This window comes from Rhopalosiphum padi, chromosome 2 (assembly GCF_020882245.1).
Source record: "Rhopalosiphum padi isolate XX-2018 chromosome 2, ASM2088224v1, whole genome shotgun sequence".
Lineage (NCBI taxonomy): Eukaryota > Metazoa > Arthropoda > Insecta > Hemiptera > Aphididae > Rhopalosiphum > Rhopalosiphum padi.
In genome coordinates, this window is record NC_083598.1 from 46,620,812 (window position 1) to 46,646,720 (window position 25,909).

The window sequence follows — 25,909 nt, forward strand, 5'->3', positions numbered from 1 at the left end:
ATATTAATCATTATATATGCATCTATTTATTTAAAATAGATATTCACATATTTGTAGGAAAAGTGTAAATTCTGTTCCTTTAAAAAAAAATTGTTCACTGTTAAGTCATAATTACTATTATACGAAAATTAACTTATAATGAAATAAAAGTTATACTATAATAAAAAACATTGTACATTTTGCTACCCTTCTTGCAACCCTGCGTGATAAGAGTAAAAATCAATATTTGTAATCTGTTAAGTTGTTCTCTTTACAACTAGCTTATAACCACAGCACTTAAAACTGATTTTGATTCAGTTACAACAATAAATGTTTCTTAAAAAATTACAAAAATTACCTAAATTGTTTTTAATTAATTTAATAAGCTTTTAATATTATGGCTTCTTTTGGATTTGGTCTTAGCGAAATAATTAATTTACCATCAGTTTTTAATAATAATAGTACCAATAATACATCATTTACTGAGCATGCAGGTAGGTTAAACAATGTATACAATTCTTCTTGAAGTTTGAGATTATTAAAATAATTGAGGATAAATAGATATAATAGATATTTATCCATTTATTGAATAAACTATATAATGTAAAAAATGTGTACAATCTTTTTTTATGTAGTTTGGTGTATTAATTGGCGACCATCACAACATTGGATGTTTCAGATAGCTAATGTTCTATTCTTTGTATCATATTCAGTGCCAACTAGCTATTATGGCATATTGTTTATGCACTCAACATTAATTGCAGGTACAGTCTAAAATAAAATAAAACTAAGGTAATAAGGGTTTTATTTTATTCTATACAGTATTTTAAACAATAAATAAAACATGAAAACTAAATTTAATGTTTTCTTGATATTAAATTTGTCAACAAATAAAAAGTGGTTAAACGGTATTTTATCAATAGGTTCTTAATTTTGGTTTTAGGTTTTCTTATACTCATTACTTGGGCATGGAAAGTAGTGTGTGCACCTGATTTGTTCACTTGGAATTTATGTTTTCTTTTTATTAATATTCTGCAACTAATTTATCTTATTTACCAAAGAAGACCGATTAATTTTAATCCAGAACTTGAACAAATTTATCGTAATATGTTTAAGCCTTTCAAGGTAAATTATTGTTAGTAAATATACTGTATTCTATTTAAGAAGTAATCTTCACTTGTCACTTCCCTTATGAAAAATTATCTTAAAACAATATCGAATCCTCGGTATTTTAAGTAACCTTATTAATACATGTACAAATCAGACTAGTTTTAGTTTACCACCCATTTTATTTTTTAAATAGAATAGAGTATAATAGTACTGCTACACATACAATTATAAATGTAGTGCATTATTACTGATTTCACTAATTATATAGATTACTAGAATTCAATTCAAGAAATTGGTGAGTGAACAATTTGCTCAGATTGTTACATTACACATAGGTGAGGCTTATGCTATGCAAAATATTACAAAAACTGATCGATTAGGACTACTTTTATCTGGAAAAGCAAATGTTCTCCAAGATCATCAACTTTTACATCCTATAGGACCATGTGAGTTTTTAGATTCTCCTGAATTTGAAAGTAGAGGCTCTTCTGAAGACAAATTTAAGGTAAATGTAATCTATTTAAAAAAAAATATGATTCTTTATTAATATTTACTTTTTTTTAGGTTTCTGTAATTGCTGCTACAACATGTCGATATATATACTGGCAAAGATCAGCATTAGAATATTTGTTTGTTAAAGAAACATACTTAGCCACTGTATTAGCTACTTTAATTGCAAAAGATATAACTATTAAACTTTATTCTATGAATAATAAAGTAGAACAATTAATGTTTTTACATAAAATTGCTTAATTAATGTTATTTTTTCGTTTTTTAGATTATGACGGATAAAGGATCTCATTTAGATATTAGGTTACCAAGTATTACTCCAGCTTTAGCTTCAAAAGAATGTAAGCCACCAATTGTGAAAACATTAAAAAAGCTAGCAGTGATCTCATCGCATTGTCCTAAATCACCTATACCAGCTGGTAAATGTATTTCATAAATTTTTAATTTGTGTTTTTGCATTCAGTTAAATTTATTTACTTACCTATACCTTGCTATTGTCTAGTTATAGAGCATTTATGACTGTTATCTTGAAGTAAAAAGTTAATTATTATTACCATGCATAAAATTAAATAATTGATTTTTTAATTACCAACTATAGTGGAAAAATACACTGTTGTATCATAAACAAATTGTCAGGACAATGAACAGTGGAAAACATTTGTACCAAAGTTTGTATTCTATGTACTATAACTTCAGTTGTGCTTTACTGATAGTTGAAGTTATTTTTCAGATAATACAGTCATGGGCGTAGCATACCCTAATTAACAAGGGGGGGACTTAAGTCCTTGATTATTTTTATTAAACTATGCTAAAATTGAATGTATTGAATTACAACATTAATAGTCATTACAGTTATATACTTATATAAATAATTAAAATGTACATAGTTGATCAATAAATATGCAATGTATATTTATTGATTTATGACTGAGAAGTGAGTACCTACATTAAAAAAAAAAAACAACTAAGTTTTATTTTATTATTACATTATATATTTATATTCTTAATACAAATAAACGTAGGATTAATAAAATTGACCTAAGCTTTCAAATAAAAAACATTTTATTTTAATGTACATACTCTTATAACTCTTATGATAAGTGCAAGTCAATCCTATGTTTATTTGTACTGATTCGGCGATAATATTCTTTTCACTGCGCGGCGCTGCGCATCGTCTGATTTTGATAATCAGCGACAGCCGCCAGTCGCCATAGTGGGATAAAGGTAATTTTAGCACGCCAAAATTATTTTAATACACATTTTATTATTACTATGTGTGCCTGATGCCCATAGTTAGTGTAACAAAATATATGATTTTAATAATATAGTATAGGTATACTATTTTACGTTAATTTAAAAGCATAGACTATTAGACATAAATAAAAGAGGACCAAATAAAACTAGGGGGACTGAACTACTAATTGTGGGGACTATAGCCCCCCTTAGTCCCCCCTCATCCTACGCCCATGAATATAGTTATAGTACCAATTTAATGAAAATTTAGAATTTAAAATTCTTGAATAATTTTTTTGATTTTCTTTATTCTTTGCATATTACATGAGGCCTTCAGGCTACAATATATAGACACTAGAAATTGAAACAAATTAACTATAAAGACACAAGTTTATAGTATCAATTTCAAAAATAATATTATGTAAGTAGGCACCTAGATACGAGGTAACAATATTGACTGTAGCCTATACCCTGTAGATAACTTATAAGAAATAGACAAATAATTGTGATATTAAAATAGTTTATTAAATTATAATTTTATAATATTTATTGTACGTAATAAAATGATGTTAATTTTTTGTTATGTTTTTGTTGAATAAGTATGCGATAAATGTAAATATGTTTGATGGGTTTTAATATTAATTACATGTATGATAATTAATTTGAGTACCTCCGTGTATCTAACTATATTCTCGTAAATTTAATTGATTATCTGTTTCTATAATAATAATTATAAATAGTATATATATATTAATATAGTATAAAAATCAATTATGGAGGTACAAATTATATGTTAAATTAGTAAAATAGCTAATATATACTTGAGTACATATGATACATATTTATGAATACACATATGTATGTGGAATGTTCGATTGACGACAATCATAAGCTGAGTTGAATTTTAGATAATAGGTATCCACTATCCATATTAGCCAATAAGCACAAATAAAAATTTAACATATTTTTTTATAATATATTATTGGAATGTATTTAGCAAATGTGTTTGAATATTATTTTAATAAAAACATTGTAATGCCCTACAATCCAAAATTATCCGTTTATTGCAAATAATTTTGTTTTTTTAAAATAATATGTGTTATGTGCTTAAGCTATATGCATATATACTATATATATATATCCCTATTTAAACTATACTTAAATATATTTTATAGTAAAAGTTATTCATATTAGGTTCTTATTATAGCTGGTGCAAGGTGTTAAAGCAACTTGGTTGGCTGCTTTCTAGTGTGAAATACCTACCTAAAAGTAAAACAATATTTTATTAGTTGATCAGTATTTTTTAAATTGAAATTCTTAGTGTGTGAACCTAACATAAACTGTTTTAATTTAACTTACCTATATTGATTCCTGCAAGTGTATGTGGTGTGTTTATTGAGTACATATTTTGCAATTTTAACAAATTGTAAACTTTTGTGTTACTTTGTGTTTTGCATGTATATATGTATTTTGCACTCATCTAACCGTATTTTTAATTTATACAATGTTTATGTTTTTACATATTGTGTTTTGAATTTTATAAGTATAGTAAATTGCTGATCAAACTGTTCAGGTTGGAGATGAGGTTATCGTCGACTGGTTCATTTTATAATTAATCATCATTATACATAATTTTATAATGTCCCAATGAGGATTTAAATATTTATACATGAAATCTATATAGGTACATACTTTTATGATTTCAAAATAATTAAGTATATTTTAATCCATAGAGTAAATCTATTCGGCGATTGTCTCATTACTAATGATATTTTCTACGAATGTAAAAAAAAAAATTAATAATATAAAAATATTCATAATTTATACAGTATATTGAAGAGAATAATATCATATAAAATCATCATATGTCATATTATGTAAAGTTGGAAATTTAATATTAAAAATCTAAATTTATTACAATATTTAGTTAGATATCTATTAAGTATTAATTAGACCTAATTTATGTATTAATGTAAATATAAATACATTTTTTTTAAGGTAATATCTTGTATTATAACACTAAAGGTATTTTAATTTTTAATTTTTATAAAATTATAGCCATTTTAAATTATTTTAATAATAAAAAAAAAAATTACAAGACCAATGATGTTCCATTAAATTAAGTAAAAATAGTAAATACAGTTTTTTTTTTAAATCTTCTTAAAAATAATGGTTTCATAAAAACTTATAAAATGTAGTAAATCATATTATTTTTAACACAATAGTTGATAAAATCACTAGTCAGTAGACAGTAAGTAAATAATAAGAAATAATTAATTTTTATTTAAATATATTTAACTATTATTTATATAAAAAAAGTATTTTGTAATGTTAATTACTTCAGATATTTTTAGTATAAACAAATTATTTTAACTGATATACCTACTTGGGTATTTTGATTAATACGAATAGAAATTGTTAGGCTTGGTTTTATTTATTTTTACTAGTGAAAATTACCAAGTGCGATACATTGATTATGGATAAATGCCAGACGACCAATGGAAAATTCAATCGAATGAACTTGGCCAATGAAATGGGTAACACGGGAGTGGAAAATTGGCTTGAAAAAACTTCAAAATATCATAGTTTGGAAATGGCAGATGACGAATAAATTTACAACTCTATTATTAGTTATTATTTTATAATCAATTTATTTATTGTTAACATAAACAAATGTTTGCTTTAAAAATAAATTTTTATCATTTTATTAATTTCTTATTTATTCTTGGAGTAAGTATATATGTATTGTTGATATACACCTATCTGTAATAATTTCTTTAAAAAACAATAATATCTGTAATCTGTATGACTGTATTGTATAGTATCTATTATACAATAGCGCATGCGTTGAAAAATCTTTAAATTTTAGGCGAAAAAAAAATTAAGGACCTACTTATATAAAATATAGACTTGTGTGTCCTATAAATAACTATTTTACAGTAAAAAATAAAATGGTTATATTTCATATATAATTGTACATCTTTTGTATTTTTAAAATTTATCACATTCCTATTTTAAACTTGAGATAATTGCCTCCAAAAACCTTTGGCACACTACCACTGATTACGTGTATTAGGTATTGCATTAATTTAGTTGTCTGAAGAACAAACATAGTACTCGTATATTACGTATTATTTATATTTATGTCAGTTATAATTCATAACTACTTCTGAATGCCGATAACCAATAATTACCGTCTACCACACCGCAATTGCTGGTTATTCAACGAATTTTTATAACACTCATCTGTCAATGTCAGCACATTTTATATAAAATATATTTTGTTTTTAGTACAATCGTGGAAATATATAATGATAAACTTTTTATTTGGCATGCTCAAAGAAAAGTAAATAAATCATTGTCAATTCTTCAATTGAAAATAGTATACTCGTAATATAATACCTACGCTTGTAAAATTTTTTTTCTGAAATATAGTATTTGCCATTTTGCCATTTGGAAAATCAAAATCATTAGATACATATTTCCTAGACTCGCAGTCGCCAGTCTGTGCATATTAAATTTAACGTGAAAAAATAATGAAAATTATGCCGTAGGGGACTTATTTGGAAAATACTCTAAGCCAGTCGACTTAATAACATTAAAATATTTAAAATTATATGAGTATAAAGAAAATCAAGTAGTCTTGTGACTATCATCTGGATAAAAGGAAAAAAATTATGATAAAAATATCATTAAGAAATCGTTTGAAAAAACTAAATATTTAATTGTTTATTAAGTAATAAAAAATACGTTTTATTACAACTTTACTATATAATTGCTAGGAAAATGTTGTAGTTTCTATTTTTCTAATTAGTAATAACTTCCAATATTGATTTTTTTCAAATAGATATTTACAATAAAATTTCCAATATTGTAAAAATTAAAATATAATTTCATACCGCATTTACTTTGTAGGTACTTATATCATCTATCACTCGATACACTCGTAATAATGTTATTATTCAATGCATTTTTTAATAGTTAGTAAATAGAATTAACTTTTTTAAACATGTTCTTATCTAATATTTTATCTCAGAACACTGTTTTTGGTAAATAAATGGAAGTTATTACCAATAATAACGTAATACAGTTTTAATTAATTTTATATTATTTTTTGGTATTTATTGATAAATAATACATTTTTTCAAGTATATTATATGTTTTTAACTTTGTATTTTGACTTGATTTTTTTAGATCTTTTTTCCTGGAATTTTTATCTTAATAGGTCATATGGATAAGACGGCAAACATTTTGCGAATGACGACACTAGAAACACCACTGCAGGTGAATGTTTTGCCAATGAGAGCAACAATAGTTGATCAATTGTTTGGTACTCATAGTTTTCGAAACAATAAGTTGTCCATGAATAGACGCCACGCGTAGGTACCATTAGAAGAGTTCTTGTAATAATGACACACGCGTTCATTTTTGATCGCGTACCTACAGATTATGTTGACGTTCAAAAACAATCTCAGAAAAATAATATGATACTTAGTAGCTTATTATATATACTCGTAATTTATACCTATATAATTATGTAATCGACCGTCGTTTATTACCTTGGTACTTGTACCTATAATATATATTGTGGAGAGAGAAAGTGCAAATGAAATCAAATGATGAAAAAAATACTTTCAAATATACAAACGTTCCTAATATAGTATTAGATCCTATTCGTGATGTACATTAATACAATTCAAATGAAATAAGTAATAACTAAAATCTTTCTTTTCAAGTAAATTAATAAAAAAAACATATCAATAACAAGATCAATGTGATCTTTCTAATAGTTTTAACACAAAAAACACAGGATATCAATCCTGGCAAAACTGGAAGGTTATTGTTATACTGTTTTACCTATGACAGTATGACTACTCAGGCTATTGGCTATAGTGTTATATTTTAAAACGTAAGTTTTAATGATATAAATTTGTGATAGGAATATAGAATAAAAAAAAAATACTGAATTCTTAACTGTTTTGGACTATTACCAGGAAAAATAAACAAGTGGGTGCTAAATAAAATACAGCAGAAGGCAGTGGCGGAATCAGGATTTTTTGAACGGGGGTCGGGTCCAAAAATAAAATTATTTTAAAGTATAGCGCTAGCTAATTTAATTTCTATTTTATTGTTTGATTTATGTAAATATAATGTAAAAGTGAATGATAATTAAATGTAAAATATAAAGGTATTTTGTCAAACACTTTTATTATTTTAGAAAGATAGGACACGGTTCAAGGGCGGGAGGGAGTACCCTTCCACCGTGGTTACGCCACTGGCAGAAGGAATGCAGGATAATTATTTTATCGAAGAACACTCATTACTTCAATAACAATTAACGATATTGAAAAAACGTAACTTACAAAATAATAACAAGCTAATATTATTTAAAAAAAAAAACCGAAAATATATTTTAATATAAATGAGGAAAATATAATTTTTCATGCAACAATTATATCAATGAACGTAAAATGTAATTATTTTTCAAAAAATATACACATTAGTCATTATTACTTCATTATAATAAAACTTACAATCATTGGGTATAAAAATATTCAAAATAGAACATAAATGCTAGTTAACATGAAAGAAAGAAAATTTAAAAATGATTATTTTATTGTATCAAGTACTTATATAAAACATTTAAAAACCAAAACACAAAACATTATAGGTATCTAATAATACAATATAAATATGGAACCTAGATTTATGTTTAAATTCAATATTACACTGATTGTACTAGTATACAGTTTCGGAAACAAAAGAATACGTAATTTGTAATAATTGAAAAAATAATTATTAAAATGAAGCCCAGAAACACATGTTTGTTTGCATTACACGCTACATTAATAATTATAAGTAGGTACATAAAATAATAATAATAAATGATAATTGGCAAATAATTAAAAAACAATTTTTAAAAGTAGATTTAAAAATGAAAATCATAATAACAATTGAAAATTAAAATATATATAAAGATAAAAATATATATGCTAAAGAAACAATACATATTTCTTAATCACTAAAATATTCTCAAATGCGCAAGAAAAACTTTTTTAGAAAACTATCAGCGTTGTGCGAATTATCCATGCATTTTTACTTTTACAATACGGCATAATAATATGAGCAGTGATGACATGTAAATATTAAAAACCTAAAAATCTGGTCCGTAAATGTATATCCATACTACATTTATACAATCTCGTGGGATGTTTCATTTTTTGTACACAAGCATACAGGCGTATCACACTTTTCGATATGTATATATATAATGGAACAAAATATTTTAACTTCATCGATATTTTCGTTTAATTTTGTGTTAAGTTTGGATGCCAAATGTAAAAAAACTAGTCATTTCATTATATACATTCTATAAGATAAGACTGTTTTTTCGATAATAGATCGTCCTACTTGACGATCGTATGAACCAGGTATTCTAATTTTTCATCAACTAGTGCTACCGTATCAGAAAAATTATCAAACTCAGCTAGAGAACCGTCTCTAATATTTTCCAATAGCATTAATTACATTTTTAGAATGTAAAAGAGCTTTAGATTATTCCAAATTTGGTCTTGGTAATGTTAAGCTTAACATTTTAGTAAAATAAAAATGGTTAGCCACTATTTCTATATGTATATAGGTGTCGAAAAAGTAATAAATAAAAATTTAAGTATCTAAAGAAGGGAAGGGGTTACGAGAGAGGAGTTTAAGTCTTCTTAGCATCCCTTTGTGTTCTTCTTTCCCGTATTTGAGTGGATCAAAAATTCCCGCCCGACGATTTCGAACGATATCAGCCTCTATCTCGTATTATATTATTAAACGTGATGTACCTAAACCGTTAAGACACTCGCGTATACACATCAATACATACCGACAAACGTCATATTATAATAATAATACACAGCGCCCGGCTGAGTCGCGTGACGTCACCGTGAAGTCATCATCAGCCAGTGGGCCGTCTGTGGGGTGCGCGCGTCGGTACGGACCGGCAGGAAAATCGATGCGATCTGACGCGATATCGTAGGTAGGTACATGTACGATAAAAATACGACATGAACATGGTAGTTCATGCGAGCGGACTGCAGTTACGTATACATAGATGGGTAAAGTGCTATTATTATGGTATATTATGTAAAAAGAAAATAGATAGAAACAATTTTGGTTTAGCTCTAAAAAAAAGAGTAGTAAAAATCGATTAATAATTTTTATATTGTTAAGATGATGTGTTGGAGATGACGTTTAGGGGCGTGTAGTTGAGAAGGGTGTGATGACAACGTTTAAATCAGTTCATAATTAATAAACTATCCAATACGACACGTCTCGTGCTTATCCGCTGACAATACCTATTGTCAATCGACAATACCGGTTAATTTTTTTTTAATAAAAAATGTCGTTTAGTATTTATATCTTTTATATATTATTATACAAAGATGACGGTATCAAAATAGGGCCCTATCTTCAAACAATTGGGCAAAAGCGTGAAGTTTAAAGAAATGACATAAAAACGGGAAAAAGTCGTCAAATAGGGGCGATCACCTTTTAGACAAGATAATATTCAATATTATGTAAAATTTGATAAACATTTCCTAAAAAAACGTTCTAATACAATATTCGATGTTGCGTTATTAAAATGTTATTTCATGCGACGTATTATAATATGTACATTACGTATATCAATGTCTATCGTAATGTCTTGATAATATTTATTAAATTATTCAATACTTCAAATATAGTAAATTTTCCAAATTTATTTTAAACCAATAATTAATATACTTTTATAATCACTATATACATTTCAAATGATTTTAATTGGAAAAGAATTCAAAGCTAATTACAAATAATATACATATATAGGAATTATACATATAATACGGATTTAATCTATTTTATTTTATTTATTGATACTCAAAATTAATTAACTGTGTTTGCGAGTATATTTATATCACATTTTATTCGGAATGTTTTCCTCGGACTTTTTATCCGATGTCTGTTAGTACGATTCTATATAGCCTGTAGCGTGCGTTGCATTGGGTGCCGCCTCACCCGCACGGCGGCCGAACCCGAAGCGCGCCACCGTATAATATTATCACACCGACGATGACGACGATGACGACGACGACGACGATGTTACGGGCGAGCAGTGTATGGTAGAGTACTGCACAGCAGTCACCGTCGCCGTTCGCGTTTCCAAAGTATAATAATTTTGGATTCACCGCGCTCGCTCCCTCGGTGACAGAATTATTGAATCGTATCATCCAGCCGCGCATGTCGTCCAACACTAATTACCATCGCCGTATTATATGCGTATGTCTGTTTTTCTCACCGACTTATGGTCGCGTACGATATGACAAAACACGATAGAGACCAACAACGGCGACGTCGCTGCGACAGCAAAGACTTCGCAGTCTTCATTTCGTCGACAATCAGTAAGTCACGTAATAGACTGATATTTGCGTATGGTTCAAGCTAGATAAATAACAATAATATTAAATCGAGCTATAATTATATGTTTTATTCATGCGAATCATTGATTTTTAAATGTTTGGTATACGGTATATTACTATTATTATTTCAAAATCAATGGCGCGACTAATTATTTATTTATTGTACCAATAATTATGTATCAGAATTGCATAACCAATGCGCCGTGTTACATTAAACGATATTATCCATTTATAATCAAAATAAATAGGTAGCAATAGAATAACGTGTTATACAATTATAATGATATTCATAAAGTCTAATCATATATAATTATTCTGTTGTCAAAAATATGATTTGATAACAGAGCTCATTGATGTAAGTGCTATCGAATTTTATTCTTACCGTATTATTATGCTCTGGAGTATAATGCTAAACTGTCAATTTTAAATTAATTATTTTGTTATTGTGTTGGCTTAAAAAAAACAGTCGCACAAGACTTTGACCTTATTGTTGTTGCTTTATTCAACTATACATTCGTGTATAGCCTCAATTCCGATACTGCAATTTGCGTGAGAATTCGTAATTGACTAAAGCAGGCACGCGCAGTTAAGAATTATTTTAGAAAAGTGCTAACGAAGTGTACCTAAAAAATAAGTATATTAAACAAAATAAAATTCAATATTGGTTTATTAATTTTAATTTCAGTAAAACTACCTAAACTAGTATAGAAATGCTTCAGCATTTTTTTTTTTTTTTTAATGAAAATTATACACATACTTTAGCAAAATGTATACAATTTTTTAATATTATTATGATCATTTGACAATCTGTGGATTATTATTCAGACTTTGTCATTGATTCAAACACATTTTAAAACGTTATTTATTATGAGGAAGAACGGAGGTTGTCCATCCATATTAAATCTATATCTATTCTATGGTATAGATTATTGAAAATGAAGCAGCGTGTTAAAAAAAATGTTATTTACGTAATACCTGTATTTTAAATCAACTTATCGTCGACATATTATATATATATATATATATATATATATAGGTAAATCCAAAATTACGAGTATTTGCTAATATAATTACTGCCATATACTGACCTAACAGATATACATCGTATAGTAGGTATGTAATTATATTGTAACCGAAAGCAACCAATACCTAGCTTCGCATTTTGTTTTTAATGACGACCTAAATAATAGCGTCGTAAAAAACCCGATCTTTTTAAAATGTCGACAAAACCTGAGAAAAATACTTCCCTTTTACGCGTGCTTTCATTATAATTACCTTGGCCATAAAAATAATTGTGATTAATAGAAATAAAAAACTACATTATATGGATTAATATATTATTATCGGTTTATCATGATGGATCGAAATTAATACTGATATGTTTTTAATATGGGTATATAGTAAAACACTAACATTTAATAGGTAGTTATTCAATACACCACATCCTGCAGTAGTAAAATTATTTACAATTTTTTGATTCTGTTGCCTATTACGAAAATTTACAATATTTTCAAATAAAATTTCAATTTTTAACACTTATTAAAAATTATTTATTATAATTTACAATTATTTGATAGGCTTTTGTAATCAGAATAACTTTGTTCAGTGTATAGTTTCAATTTACTACATAGGTACCTACTATTTTTAGTTCTCTTAAATCTATTGAAATATAATATAATAATGTATATGCAGTATTATACAATAATAACTCTTAAATATACTGATTATTTATATATTGGCTTAACAATGATGCGTTTTATTTTTATTTTTATGACTTATGTAACCTTTAAAAAATTAAAAATGTTACAATCATCATCAAATTTGAGGGAAGTTTTTTGTAGGTAATTCGATCAAATAGTTGGTACATTAATTTTGTAATTCATAAATGAATAATATTGTAGACTTTAATTTCTAATCAAAAATTATATTTATATATTAGAATTTTATAAACTTGATATATAATTTTCAAACATTTTGCCTCTTTTAGTGCTCTTTTTCTTTTGGTGTATGTATGATAAAATTATTGATTTTGAGTAAAAAAAAATTGTTTATTTAATACAAGATTGCTTTTAAATTGTTATTACAATAATACAAATAAAAAAACATAGTCACTGTTTTTTATAAACGTTTAAATTTTGCAATATTCGTTGAATGAAATAATTTTATACGTATACACATTTATTTAGTGTATTTCTATGTGAATAGATATAGTCTTTTAAATTATGTTCTTTTAGCTGTCGAGGGCAATTAAACACTAGCAATTCATTCCTTTTAATTTTACTTATGTCCGCATTGCAGTGCAATCAAAATTAAGAGTTTATTACCGCAATGGGATACACGATACACTTTAAATTTACCTCATTAGCTTGATCAAATCAGGGAAAACGCTTAAAAAGCAAAAAGGAAAAACTATAGAAAATTAGAATATTTAAATTTTTAACAAAATTTATTTTATTTTAATTAAAAAAATAATAACTATGGTAGAAACTTGGAATATTTACCTAATATTTATAAGATAATACAAATTATGATATCATTTTCAAAATCGTAATTGGCTTTAATAGGCATTTGACATTTTCTCTAATTTTTTAAGTTTTTTTTAAATATAATAATTTAATAGTCGAAATACTAGAAAATATAATAAAAATGTCTTATAAGAGTTTCTTATAGTTACTAAAACATATTAAAAGTATATATATATAGCCATATAGGGCAAAATTGTTTTTTATAAAATTATTTAAGGTAAAAATGTTGTAGGTATTAAACGTATAATATAGAAATGTGATACATTGAATATTGTAACAGAAAACTGCTACTAACACTGAATAACACAGTAACAACTAGCAGTGAATTGACAATGAAAAATTTTATTCGACAAAAATATTAAAAATATTTGCATATATTTATTAATGTATTAGTTATTACAGTAGCTTAACATAATAATAATTAATTTTACAATTTTACAAAGTACTTTGAAATTATTATTATAATAACGATGCGTGTTTTATCCTACCAAGTGTCTTTGTTTAAACAATATAATTGTGCAGTTTGAATGTAAAATTTGTATACAAATACACGTAAATACATCTATTTATACGTAAGGTAGCCATGTACAGTAATAACTAGCCGAAAACGGTTTTATCATTATTTTTGAAAATAATTATAATTAAAATACATTTGTTTTATATTATGATAAAATTTATCATTTAATGTACATTAATTTTATTAGAACAAGCAATACATCTGTGGTACTTATTAATCACGCAGTGTATATTATATATATATATAAACAGTTACTCCCTAGATTAATAAATTGTTGTACCTCATTTATTTTATCTCTTACTACGACTTGCGGTCTCATAATATATGATGTAAAATAAACGGTTAGAAAGTTCACTTGTGCGTTTTTAATGAATTAGTAAAAATCTATTATAGCTAAATATATCAGGTATGGGCTTTACATTTCAACATTTGTGCGTAAACCCTAGCTGATTTTATTACTACTAAAACGACGCAATTTTCCTGTACCTATTATATAAACATTTTTTTTTCTCCAGAAATCGCGACAGCCACGCCCGCAGCGGTGTGCATAGGGGCTGCAATGCTGCAGCAGGCCATACCGGAAGAACGGCGGATTATATTGTTATAAGATGAACGACAACCGCGAAAAGTCGTATACGCACAAGCACGTTATACGATTCGGCGACATCGTACAACGATACATATGGTGTACTGCAGCAGCTACGTCACGGGGCTTTGAGTGAGTGCCGCCGCGGCTGCAGCGATTAGACGTCCGGTCGGCCACCCGGTGATGGGGCATCACAATCACAATATCACCGTCGAGTCGGCAACCAGCGCGTACGTACCACCACCACCTGCAGCACAGCCTCGTTCGTCACCGGCCATCGCAACTCACCTGCGGGACGTGATCGGCGCCACCGCTGTGGCCGGCTGCAACCTGCGGCACAACAACGCCAACGCCAACAGTAGCGGCGGCATCGGCGTCCGTGGCGCCGGCAATTGCACGGGCGCAACCGGTGCGGTGACAGCCGCGATGCAGAACGGTACGGCCGCGCCGGACCGGTCGGCCAGCGACTACTATTACTATTACGCGTACGACAACGCCACCGAGACGGCGCTGTTCTTCCCGCTCAACGGCTCCGCGGCCGGCGGACCGACGGCACCGTTCGAGAAATCCAACTGCCAGTGGATACCCGCCCAGCAGAGCCTGTTCCAGTTCTCTAACATATGTTTCCTGACCGCTTTCATCGTTCCTAGGAGTTACAAGCTCAGCGTGTTGTCACTGAGGTAATTATATCGTCACGGATCCGCGTGTCACTCGTGTGTAATACCTAACGAATTCCTACAGTGTGTATACCCGATAACCTCAAAAATCCTGCAGTATCGAGTTCCAATAATCGTCCCCGTGACAATTATACTGCAGCAATGTTAATTGCATTATTGAAATCAATTTTTTTCCCACAACTGTCGCTTAACAATAAACCCTAAGGTTGATCGATCCTATTTTAATTAAATTCGTTATACAGTGCTAGTTTTTTTGATGATAACCATTCGTAAAAAATAGATTTATCTATTATATATAATATATATATACACGAGTAATTATATATTAATGGAACTTTCATATTTTTTTAATTATTACGCCTTCAAATAAGATTTTTTTAAATAAATTAAGAACAATTGCAAATAAATGCATTGTTTTCTACAAAGATAAACTTAAAGCAGTTAAAGCTGAGATAATGTATATATTTCTATACATAATATATTATACTATTATCGGTTATCACTTATTGTATATTATCTGATATTCTGATCATCTTCGTACCTACAATATTTTGATAATAAATTAATACGATAATCGTATTAATCGATACAGGCGTACCTGGATATTTTTTATAATGCGAATACGTAAAATATAAGAAACATTATCGCAATCTTTTTCTTTCATAAAAATAATCAAGACTAAATAAATTACGATTGATGAATAATAAATAAACGCATAACATTGCACTATTATAATGCAACGAACGCTGATATCAGAAGATGGATTCTTATTTACTTGACGTGTTATATTCTAGATTTCTTTAGACTTTTTATTTTATTAATGTTATATGTTTAATTGAAATGTTACGCACGCAGATTGCAGATAATCAAACCTCCTATTTTATACTGAGATAAACATTTATTTTAGACACAGCAGGTACTATAAGTAATACATTTTAATAATTTTAAAAAACTATTACTTTGCGTATGTAAACGGGGATATCGTTATCACAATTTTTTCACATTTGGAATTTGAATGAGTATTATATTCTATATCTCGTAGATCCAATTTCAAAGAACGTCGTACCATTTTTTACTATGTATAATTATATCTAGGAAAACTGTTAAAAGCTCCAAAGTATTTTACTTCAATAGTTGGAACTTGGAACTATACAGTTTTTGAACCATTGATGAAAATATTGTTGTTAATAAGTAACCCGTATTTTATATATATTTAGGGAATTTCATGTTTCTAAAAGTTATAAAATCTTATTTTTCTATTATTGAAAGTTTCATAAATTGTTTATAAAATCAGATATACATAATTATATAGCTGTCATAAATCATAATTCATGTTTACATATTTTGTTGGTAATTTACATTTTAGTTGTCACTTTGTGAGAAATTACAGCATTATAGGCTACATTCTCACTACATATTAGTTAATAAATTAATGTAACAATCTTTTATAGCAATTTGTTAAAACGAGAAGTTTTGATAGTTACCATTTTAGTTTTTACACTAATCAAATAATAAGTTAAATAATGTTGTATACCTACTAATTGAATTGAAAGAGTAGATCTATTTTCCTTCTCATTAATTATGTAGAGATAAATAGTATTATATACGTAACGCGTTATAAAGATGTTTAAAGTATTTAAAAAACTAAACATTTAACAATTCATTACATTTTTAATTTAAAATGTGTAATTACCTATACTAATTATAATTTTATACATATACGTCAATTTTTAAGAAAATAAAATAATATACTTCATTAATATAATAGGTATTTTATATTACCTACATAATATCATCAACTAAAATCAAAGATTAACTTACTATTGCATGTATATTAAAATCCAATAAAATGCTTATTGCATATTAGTATATTGTTAATCTCACTAATGTCGTCGTTGAGAAATAATGTCAACTAAATTGCTAAATGCTTAACACATGTAAAACATGAGACAAATAAATAAAAATAAATTTTAAAACAGTTAAAAAAATATTTACCCTCTGTATGTGTCGAGCAGGGCACTGCTGTTCTTAGGGTTTCTGATCTCGGGTCTTTGGGCATCCACGGACGTGTGCGCGGCGGATGCTTTACTCTGGTACGGACTACTAGCCTTGATCAACGGTGTGCACACGCTTAAACTGTGTAAGAAGCTCATGCCGCCTGCGCTATCAGTAGAATTAATGGAATTGTATTTGCGGGTATTCAAGCCGCTCAAAGTCAGTCAAAAACACTTCCGGGAGCTAACACGAGAGGCGGCTATCGAGGAATTGTCACCAGGCGAGTGTTACGCAGTCGAGGCGGTGACAGCCTGTGACCAACGGTTGTCCATTCTACTCAGAGGCAGGTAGGTGACAAATATAATCCTGCTGAGACTGGAATCATAATTATTTTATAACAGGGGCGGCCAAACGGTCGATCGCAAACGATTTCAAAGTCGATCGCGTTAGAATTTATTTTTAGGCTACGCACAAAGTTTATTTCTTAATAATTATATGTACTTAATAATAGAAAAAACTTTTTATGGAAGTTGATCCTCAAAGGTGAAATATATTTTTAGTAGATCGCGGCCAAAAAAAGTTTTGCCGCCCCTGTTTTATAAGCTTAGTTAGGTTCATCAAAATAAAATTATGCTTTCAATCAGTTAAAACAAAATATAAAGTATTTCTAAATTGGAAAAATGTATAATTTAAATACAACTTAATAGTTAATATAGGTAGGTATACGTATTTTTTAGAATTAATACTTAATTTATGCAATGATATACACATTTCATTTACATAATATGCACTAAGTACCTAAACATTTATTTTTTGTTTTCAGTAAAGTTGAGTCAAACACGCTATTTAATGAATTATTAATCATAAATTGTACTTAATGTGAACTTAAGTAGTAGACGTTCTGTTAATATAATAAATATCACATTATTAATCATATATTTACTATACACACATACGAGTATGTATATATATATATATATATATATTTATATGTTGTATAAAATAAAAACAACCTAGGAATAAAAAGGAATTATACATAAGTTATTTCAACGGCATTAACCTTTATATATAGGTAGGTACACAGCGTTGAAATTGGTTTTTTACATTTAGGTGTAGTGTTACTTGCGAAGGTACACAGTTGCACAATATCAGTTCGTATCAATTTATCGATTCACCTGAATGGATGGCTTCAGCTCTAATGCACGGAGAAACTATGTTTCAAGTATGCTTATTATAATATAATATTAATAAATTGTAAATTAGTTGTATACATTTATTTTAATCGATATCAATTTTTAGGTAACAATAACGGCTGCTGAAGATTGTGTTTACTTGTGTTGGCAACTTTCAAAGCTCAATCGAATATTTAAACACCGAACCCAATTGCACGCTGTACTTACTAGCATCATAGGTAAGTCTAAACTTTTATTTATATATACTTAAAAAAAATACCGATCTATTTCTCTAAATTATTGTCATTACTATTATGGGTAACTATAATTACACTATGTGTTAAGACGTTTTAATTTTTAGTGTAGAACTATAGAATTGTTGCAAAAGTCTCATAAATATGCATACGTATAAAAATTGCATTTTAAATTTGTAGTATTTGCATAATTAGTAATTACTAATTACATTAAACAGTTTTAAGAATTTTGATAAACCATGTTCTTATAAATATTTTATGAAGACTAGGTCTCAAACCCAACACGTCAAGCAGAAAAACCATAAAAATTGACTTGTTGGTTTTTAATTAATAAAGTAAATAACGAATTTTTGGGTATTTTAGGCAAAGACATAACGCACAAAATGTACTCATTAAACGAGCAGCTAGGTCAAGCAAAAAGTTTCGATGATCAGACGCGTGCTGCGCGTAACGATCATTGGCGACAAGCGATTTACAGGAGCGTTAGCTACGACGCCGTCAACACGGGAACCAAAGGAACGGTCAGATCAAATGCTTGGAAACGATATAGAGACCGAAAAGCGTCGTTGTTCGCGGATCCCGGAGAAAGTGGGTGTATTATATTATATATTTAATTAGGTATTATTTTTTATATTCGAAATTTTCTGTTAAATAAATTAGGCATTACTTACAATAGTATATGCCATGTAGTAGATATCTGTATATCATGTAGTATATATTTATTAGATCTGGTATATTTATATAGCAATTAATGTTCTTTTGTTTGTCCTCTCTCTCTCTCTCTCTCTCTCTCTCTCTATATATATATATATATATTTAAAAACCACTGAACCGTTTACAATAAAATTTATATCAATAGATACCCCGAGACTCGAAGGATGTTTATTGTTTATTTTTTCAACCCCTATAATAATATGTTGCTTTAAGGTGGCTCACACATAAATTTAGTTTTGGCTCATGAATAATTTAATATTTTTTTTTGTTTATTTCAATGTTTACCATTGGTTATAGATTAAATTATTTTGATAATTAGTGGAGATATAAAATATAAAACTTTTTATAAAAATATTTAAACAAAAATTAATCTTAAAATCAAATACTTACTAATGAACACAAAATTACAATGATAACTTTTAAGATTTACTTTCATAATTCTGAACACATTTTTTATGTATATTCATTAAGATGAATACCAATCTTAATGGTATTGGTTATTGGATATACATATTATACCCTAGTTTTTAAGCATTAGTTGAATCTATCTCCAGTTTTTTTATTTTAACAACAAAAATATGTCCAGAATTTTAAGAAACGTAAAATTATAAAATTGATCATTGGAACAAGTATCAAAAAATACTGCACCTCCATCAGCTACTTCTCAAAAAACCATTTCCATCTATAAACTTCTCGAGCCTATTACAAAATTAAAAAAGTAATAATCAATGTCCCAAAAATCCGGACTGTTATTGGTGAAGTAGACGACAAAATCTCATCTAATGAAAGGTCTGGAAAAAGCGAGGCATGAATGTGAGGCGACTTTCCTAAGAACTTCCCATTTCCATTAAATTGGATATTTTTACTCACTTAATATTCTATACGCGGTCCAGGCGTTGCATCTAGGATCCAGCATATTTTTAGTCATTTTTAGCTTATAAATGGAAATATATAATTTGGGGTTTTAAAGGCGCGATAACCGTCACATTAAAACACAACGAACTGTGTATTTTTAAATCTCGAGATTGACTGAAATAGTATTCCCAGTAACTAGTAAGTACAAATGCTATACATTTTCGTAGGTCCGGTGCATGGTCCGCGGAGGTGTTGGATACCGGTGTTGACCACGCAGCTTTCGGACAGCACCACGGCGTACGCCAGTATGGACGGGCAATCGTCTTCGGCGGACGAGGAACGCGAACCGATGCTCCCCAGGGACCACCAGCCGGGCGACATACCGCTGTATCGGTTGGACGGGCAGCACCAGTCGGCCGCCGCGTTGGCGTTGATACCGACGATTGTGGCAGAGGCGGTTGGCCTAGAGCTCAACGCGGACACTGCCCTGCAACGACCACGGCGGCCTGGCTCATTGCGGCGTCACAGCAGCAACACAATCAACAGGGAAGTGATATTCGACGAGACGGTACTCTAAACGGCGTACACAAATTTTTGTCATTTTAGGACTCGGGGATTATTGCATTATTGCATTTGTGTTTTTTCAATAAGCAATTTTGTGAATTTATTATTATGGTTATACCTAAAAATTGCAATTTATCACACATTTTTCTGGCATATATTTTTGAATTAATGAATATTGTGATAAAAAATAAAATCTAAAAACACGGGTGGTAAACCTTAATCTAATATTATTACTATTATTAGTGATACCTATTATATAAGATTTTCATAACATGAATTTATTTATTCAAATGCAAATATGTGTCTTTTTTCATGGAGAGGCTTTAACATTTTTAGAATGGGTACAAAATAACCTCAATAATCAAAACTGGCAAGTTAGTCATTCTTTTCAGCTATGTACATTTATATAAGTATATAACTACTAATAAAGTTAGATAGGATATAAGTTGGTTTCTAAAATTCCTCAGATGTCTATCTTAGTTACATGTATTTTTTTTGTTTAGTTTAAAGTAGGTATAAATTTGATTAATTAAATTGAATAAACGGCAGTAGCAATAAATTTTGTTTGACAGCATTTTATAGTCACCATGATGGATCCACTAACTAGTAACTACCAAGATAGAATAAATATTATTTGACTTACTATAATCATATTTATTATAACAAATATAATACGATAAGAAATATAACTGTTTTCATAAAATACTATCAACTATAAAAAATTATAGATCAATGATTAACAGTTACCTATGTTATGGGACATTTGGATTTTAACCGTTACAAAAATAACTACCTAGCTAGTTACTCTGACAATAATTGATGGAAAAAACATAGCAATTCAGTGCTCTTCAAAGCTTAACTATCATTATATTTCAAAACAATTGTTATAATTTTTGATTTTTTCTTGTTTCCAACGCAAAATAATTAATTTTATGTTTCCATATTATTCTTTTATAATAAAAACTACTGCCAGTTTTGTTTTGGAAAGTATCGTTATAATGAAAAAAACCTTTAATGCTTTATTGCCTTGATGACAAACATAAATACAAAATATTCAATTGTCATTTTTTTTACAAAAATATCCCCAAATTTAAAGTCATTTGTTATTATCACTTCTCGAGCCTTATAAATTACACATTTACATTACATTAATTTGACGATTGCTGTTTTTAATAATATTAATGTAATTTTACTAAATGCATGTAGATAATAATTTATTGTTCTCGTATGCCTGAGAATATTGTTACCTGTCTTAAGTAAGTTAACTGCAGATTCTAATGTTAAGATATGCTATATAATATAAAATATATAGTTACTATAATAATATTAACACCAGTTACTGCTATTAGTTATTACACTAATAAATAATAATGAAAACATGATGTATAATATTACGATATTATTTTTATTATTGACGAGTAGAGAGAAGTAATGTAACTTGTAAAATAGGTAATGATAAAACGAAAAAATAATTAATTTATTAATTATGCTGGTGCAATTTGATAATACGCCCAATTGAAAACATACTTATTTTTTTTTTTTATAATCAACAACCTTTTATACTATGATGTAGCTAATGGTTTTTATTTTCGTAATTCTGAAATTCAGAACAAATTATGTTCCTAAATAATTATTTAACTTGTACAAAGTTAAGAAAGTGAATATTTTCAAATCAAATACCTGCAATTGGTTATATTTTTTATTTTACCAAATGCCTGGCTATCGCGCAATTTTCAAAACGAATATAAAGTCTTACTAAATGTCAACGAATTACCTATGAGATTTACAATTGACAGCGATTCAACTATAATAAGAATTTTGATATTTAGACTAATTAAGTAAAAATAACAATAATTGTAAAATAATGGTAATGCACAGTGCACACTAATCAAAATCAATACAATTATAAGATTTAAATAATAATCACTTACAATAAATTATTGCATTTTTTTTATGTATATAGAAACAATAGACACTTACTTCTTCTTATTTTTTATTGATACCATGCATACAAAGCTGATCAGTTAAATGCAAGACAATCGCAACAAATGGATTTCCCCCTATGTACAAGTTAATTGTTGGCGATAATATTTTATTTTTAAATTTAATATTTAATGTTTTTACAAACTGTGTTTAACTTAAAATTAAATATTTTGATGACTAATCCTTAAACTACTAGCGCCGAGCGCTTATAAATTATATTTAACGGTTTTTAATAATACTTAGATATAAAACAAAAATTACCGGTGTCACTTAATTATTGTTAAATATTTTAATGAACAACTTTTTGATAAGTTATGTATTATTTTAGCTTGTGTGATTACCAGACACCAGTTAAATCAAATATATTTAATTAACATTTTAAATCAATCATTTTGTTAAGTTTTTTTAGATTATTGACATAATGTATAATTGAAGTAAAATGTCTTGTATAATATATAATATACAAATTATTATCTGCTATAAAAATAAAAATAATATTTCATATAAAATGCTTTTTAGTTAAATATTAAATAGTATACACAATATTTATTATTTTGTTAAGCATATATTATTAAAATAGTTTGAGTAGCCGTGTATTATTATAATATATTATGTTGCTCTGTTTAATAATATATTTTAGAATTTAAAAATACTATTAGGAAAAATGTTTTAATGGTATTTTACAGTGTGTTATTATATTGAGGCTCATCTTTCTATACATATAAACATTATCCTATATTGCTACACAACTTTTAGGCAATCATAATGAGACTATTATTAATAAGCACAGATTTCAATTAGACAGAAATAACAGTGGAATGATAATATTGTATTAATTCTGCTCACAAGCAAAAAGCTTGATCATTTAATAATTTTTAAATGTATAAAGATGAACTAAAATTGGGAAATGTTATCGCTATTAAATACTAAAGGTTACAAATATATGTGTGTGTGTGTGTGCATTTTGAAATATTTTGAAATTATGATATTGGATTACAATTAATAACAAATTATTGAATTTTTATTAATGTGATTATTTTTTAAAAAAACAGCTTTTTATAAACAAAATGTTTTGTATACATTATTTTCATAGAATTGATGGATAATAGAAAAATTTAATGTGTTATAAATTATAATCGTTGAATGTTATTATTAGAGTTAATAAAATTATATTGATAAAAACAAAAATCTAATATTTTTAAAATATTATTGTTATTGTGTTATTCTTTACTCTAATATTTTATAATTGTTTACAATGTTATGTACAAGTTAGATAATACATAAAATATTTACAATCTTATAATATAATGGGTATTAAATTTTTGAATGCTGTAGATTCTAGATCAATTGACATATCAGCTATTTTACTAACTACAGTTGAATTTTGAATATTGTGAGTATTTAAGAGGCTTAGGAGTGATACTATATATCTAGTCATAATGAACTACCTACCTAGAGGAAATCCATCTTTTTAGGAAAGCTATGTTCTGAAAATTGTATTTCTATGTTTATAATATCTTTAATACATTTTGATGGGAATATTAGACTAGCCACTGAATGTACACATTGTAAACAATTTACATGACATTTGAACCGCCTATCTGAGAAACGATGCACACGTCACATAACATTAAAAATTGAAATATACGTAAAATTTGTTATCAATGGATAGATTCATCTTGTGTGAACATTAAAAAAAAAATATTAGTTTAAGATGGCGGAACCATATTATAATAATCAATATAATTAGTTTAATACAGTAGTCTACTACTCCTTTTAGTCCTATCCTTAGAGAAAAATTAAAATAATATTATTTTAAAAGTATAGTTGGGGCTGACTATGCATATTTGAGAATAAAAATAAATCCAGTATGAATCTATAGTAATTCAGTTGTGTATTAATACCATAGAAAACCGTGTATTGTAGAACTACGCAAGTTCAGAAACTACATGCACCTTCTTTTATCAGACTAAAATGTAGTCTTCTTTTTTAAATTGTGCTTCTTGACTCAGTTCATTAGACCTCCCAGTTTATTCATCATATATAACTTTTACCAAAAACAGTTTTTTTTTTTATTATTTTCTTCTTAATTACTTTTTATTAACATACATTGTTTCTCAATAGGTGGTTCATTTATAATTTAATATAAATAAATATATTATTGCATAATTTGTGTATGTTAAGTCTAAACTAATTAAGGGAAGGAATTATTAATCACAAATAAAATAAATTGAAAATAATTATAAAATGTTAAAACAAAAAGATTAATTTAAAAATTAGAAAATTTGTACGTGATACAAAGAAATATCAACAAGTTTTTATTTGACAAATACATACTGATAGGTTACATAAAAATGATTAACATAATATAACACAATATTTGTGTTACCAGTTTAGTTTACAAGTTACATTTGACATTCTATTAAATAATAATTGATGAGTATTGAACTATTCTAAGTTATATATATCAGGTGAATTTAAGATATTGTTTTTTTTTTATTTCTAATATTGTATAAATAAATATACATATTTGTTTTCTAATATATTTAAATATAGTTTTACATTACACTAGAAAAATAAATGTATTAACTAATTAATTGCATGATTGACAAGTATGAATGTGAAAATACTGAAAATAATTTTTTTATACTTTAAGCATTCGTATGAATACTGTGTATGAAATATATTAATTTGTTTATATATTGTTTAATGACATCAAGAATAATGAAAATACACGGGGGTCTCATCTTTTACGTACATTAAATGAAAAATGTGAAAAAACAGCATTATA

At 27.5% G+C, this 25,909-nt stretch overlaps 2 protein-coding genes across 2 annotated transcripts; both read left to right on the top strand.

Moving 5' to 3' along the window:
- Positions 1-97: 97 nt before the first annotated feature.
- Positions 98-5,543, top strand: LOC132919204 (popeye domain-containing protein 3-like). Its single transcript, XM_060980589.1, has 7 exons — positions 98-473; positions 615-743; positions 923-1,104; positions 1,358-1,594; positions 1,654-1,806; positions 1,868-2,018; positions 5,280-5,543. Exons 1-7 carry the CDS (start codon positions 377-379, stop codon positions 5,441-5,443), a joined length of 1,113 nt encoding a protein of 370 aa, XP_060836572.1. The 5' UTR covers positions 98-376; the 3' UTR covers positions 5,444-5,543.
- Positions 5,544-10,964: 5,421 nt separating this feature from the next.
- On the top strand, positions 10,965-24,306 carry LOC132922766 (uncharacterized). Its single transcript, XM_060986456.1, has 7 exons — positions 10,965-11,258; positions 14,834-15,584; positions 17,597-17,923; positions 18,687-18,798; positions 18,876-18,987; positions 19,366-19,590; positions 20,799-24,306. The coding sequence occupies exons 2-7, from the start codon at positions 15,088-15,090 to the stop codon at positions 21,146-21,148; spliced, it is 1,623 nt and encodes a 540-aa protein (XP_060842439.1). The 5' UTR covers positions 10,965-11,258; positions 14,834-15,087; the 3' UTR covers positions 21,149-24,306.
- The last annotated feature ends 1,603 nt before the right edge of the window (positions 24,307-25,909 follow it).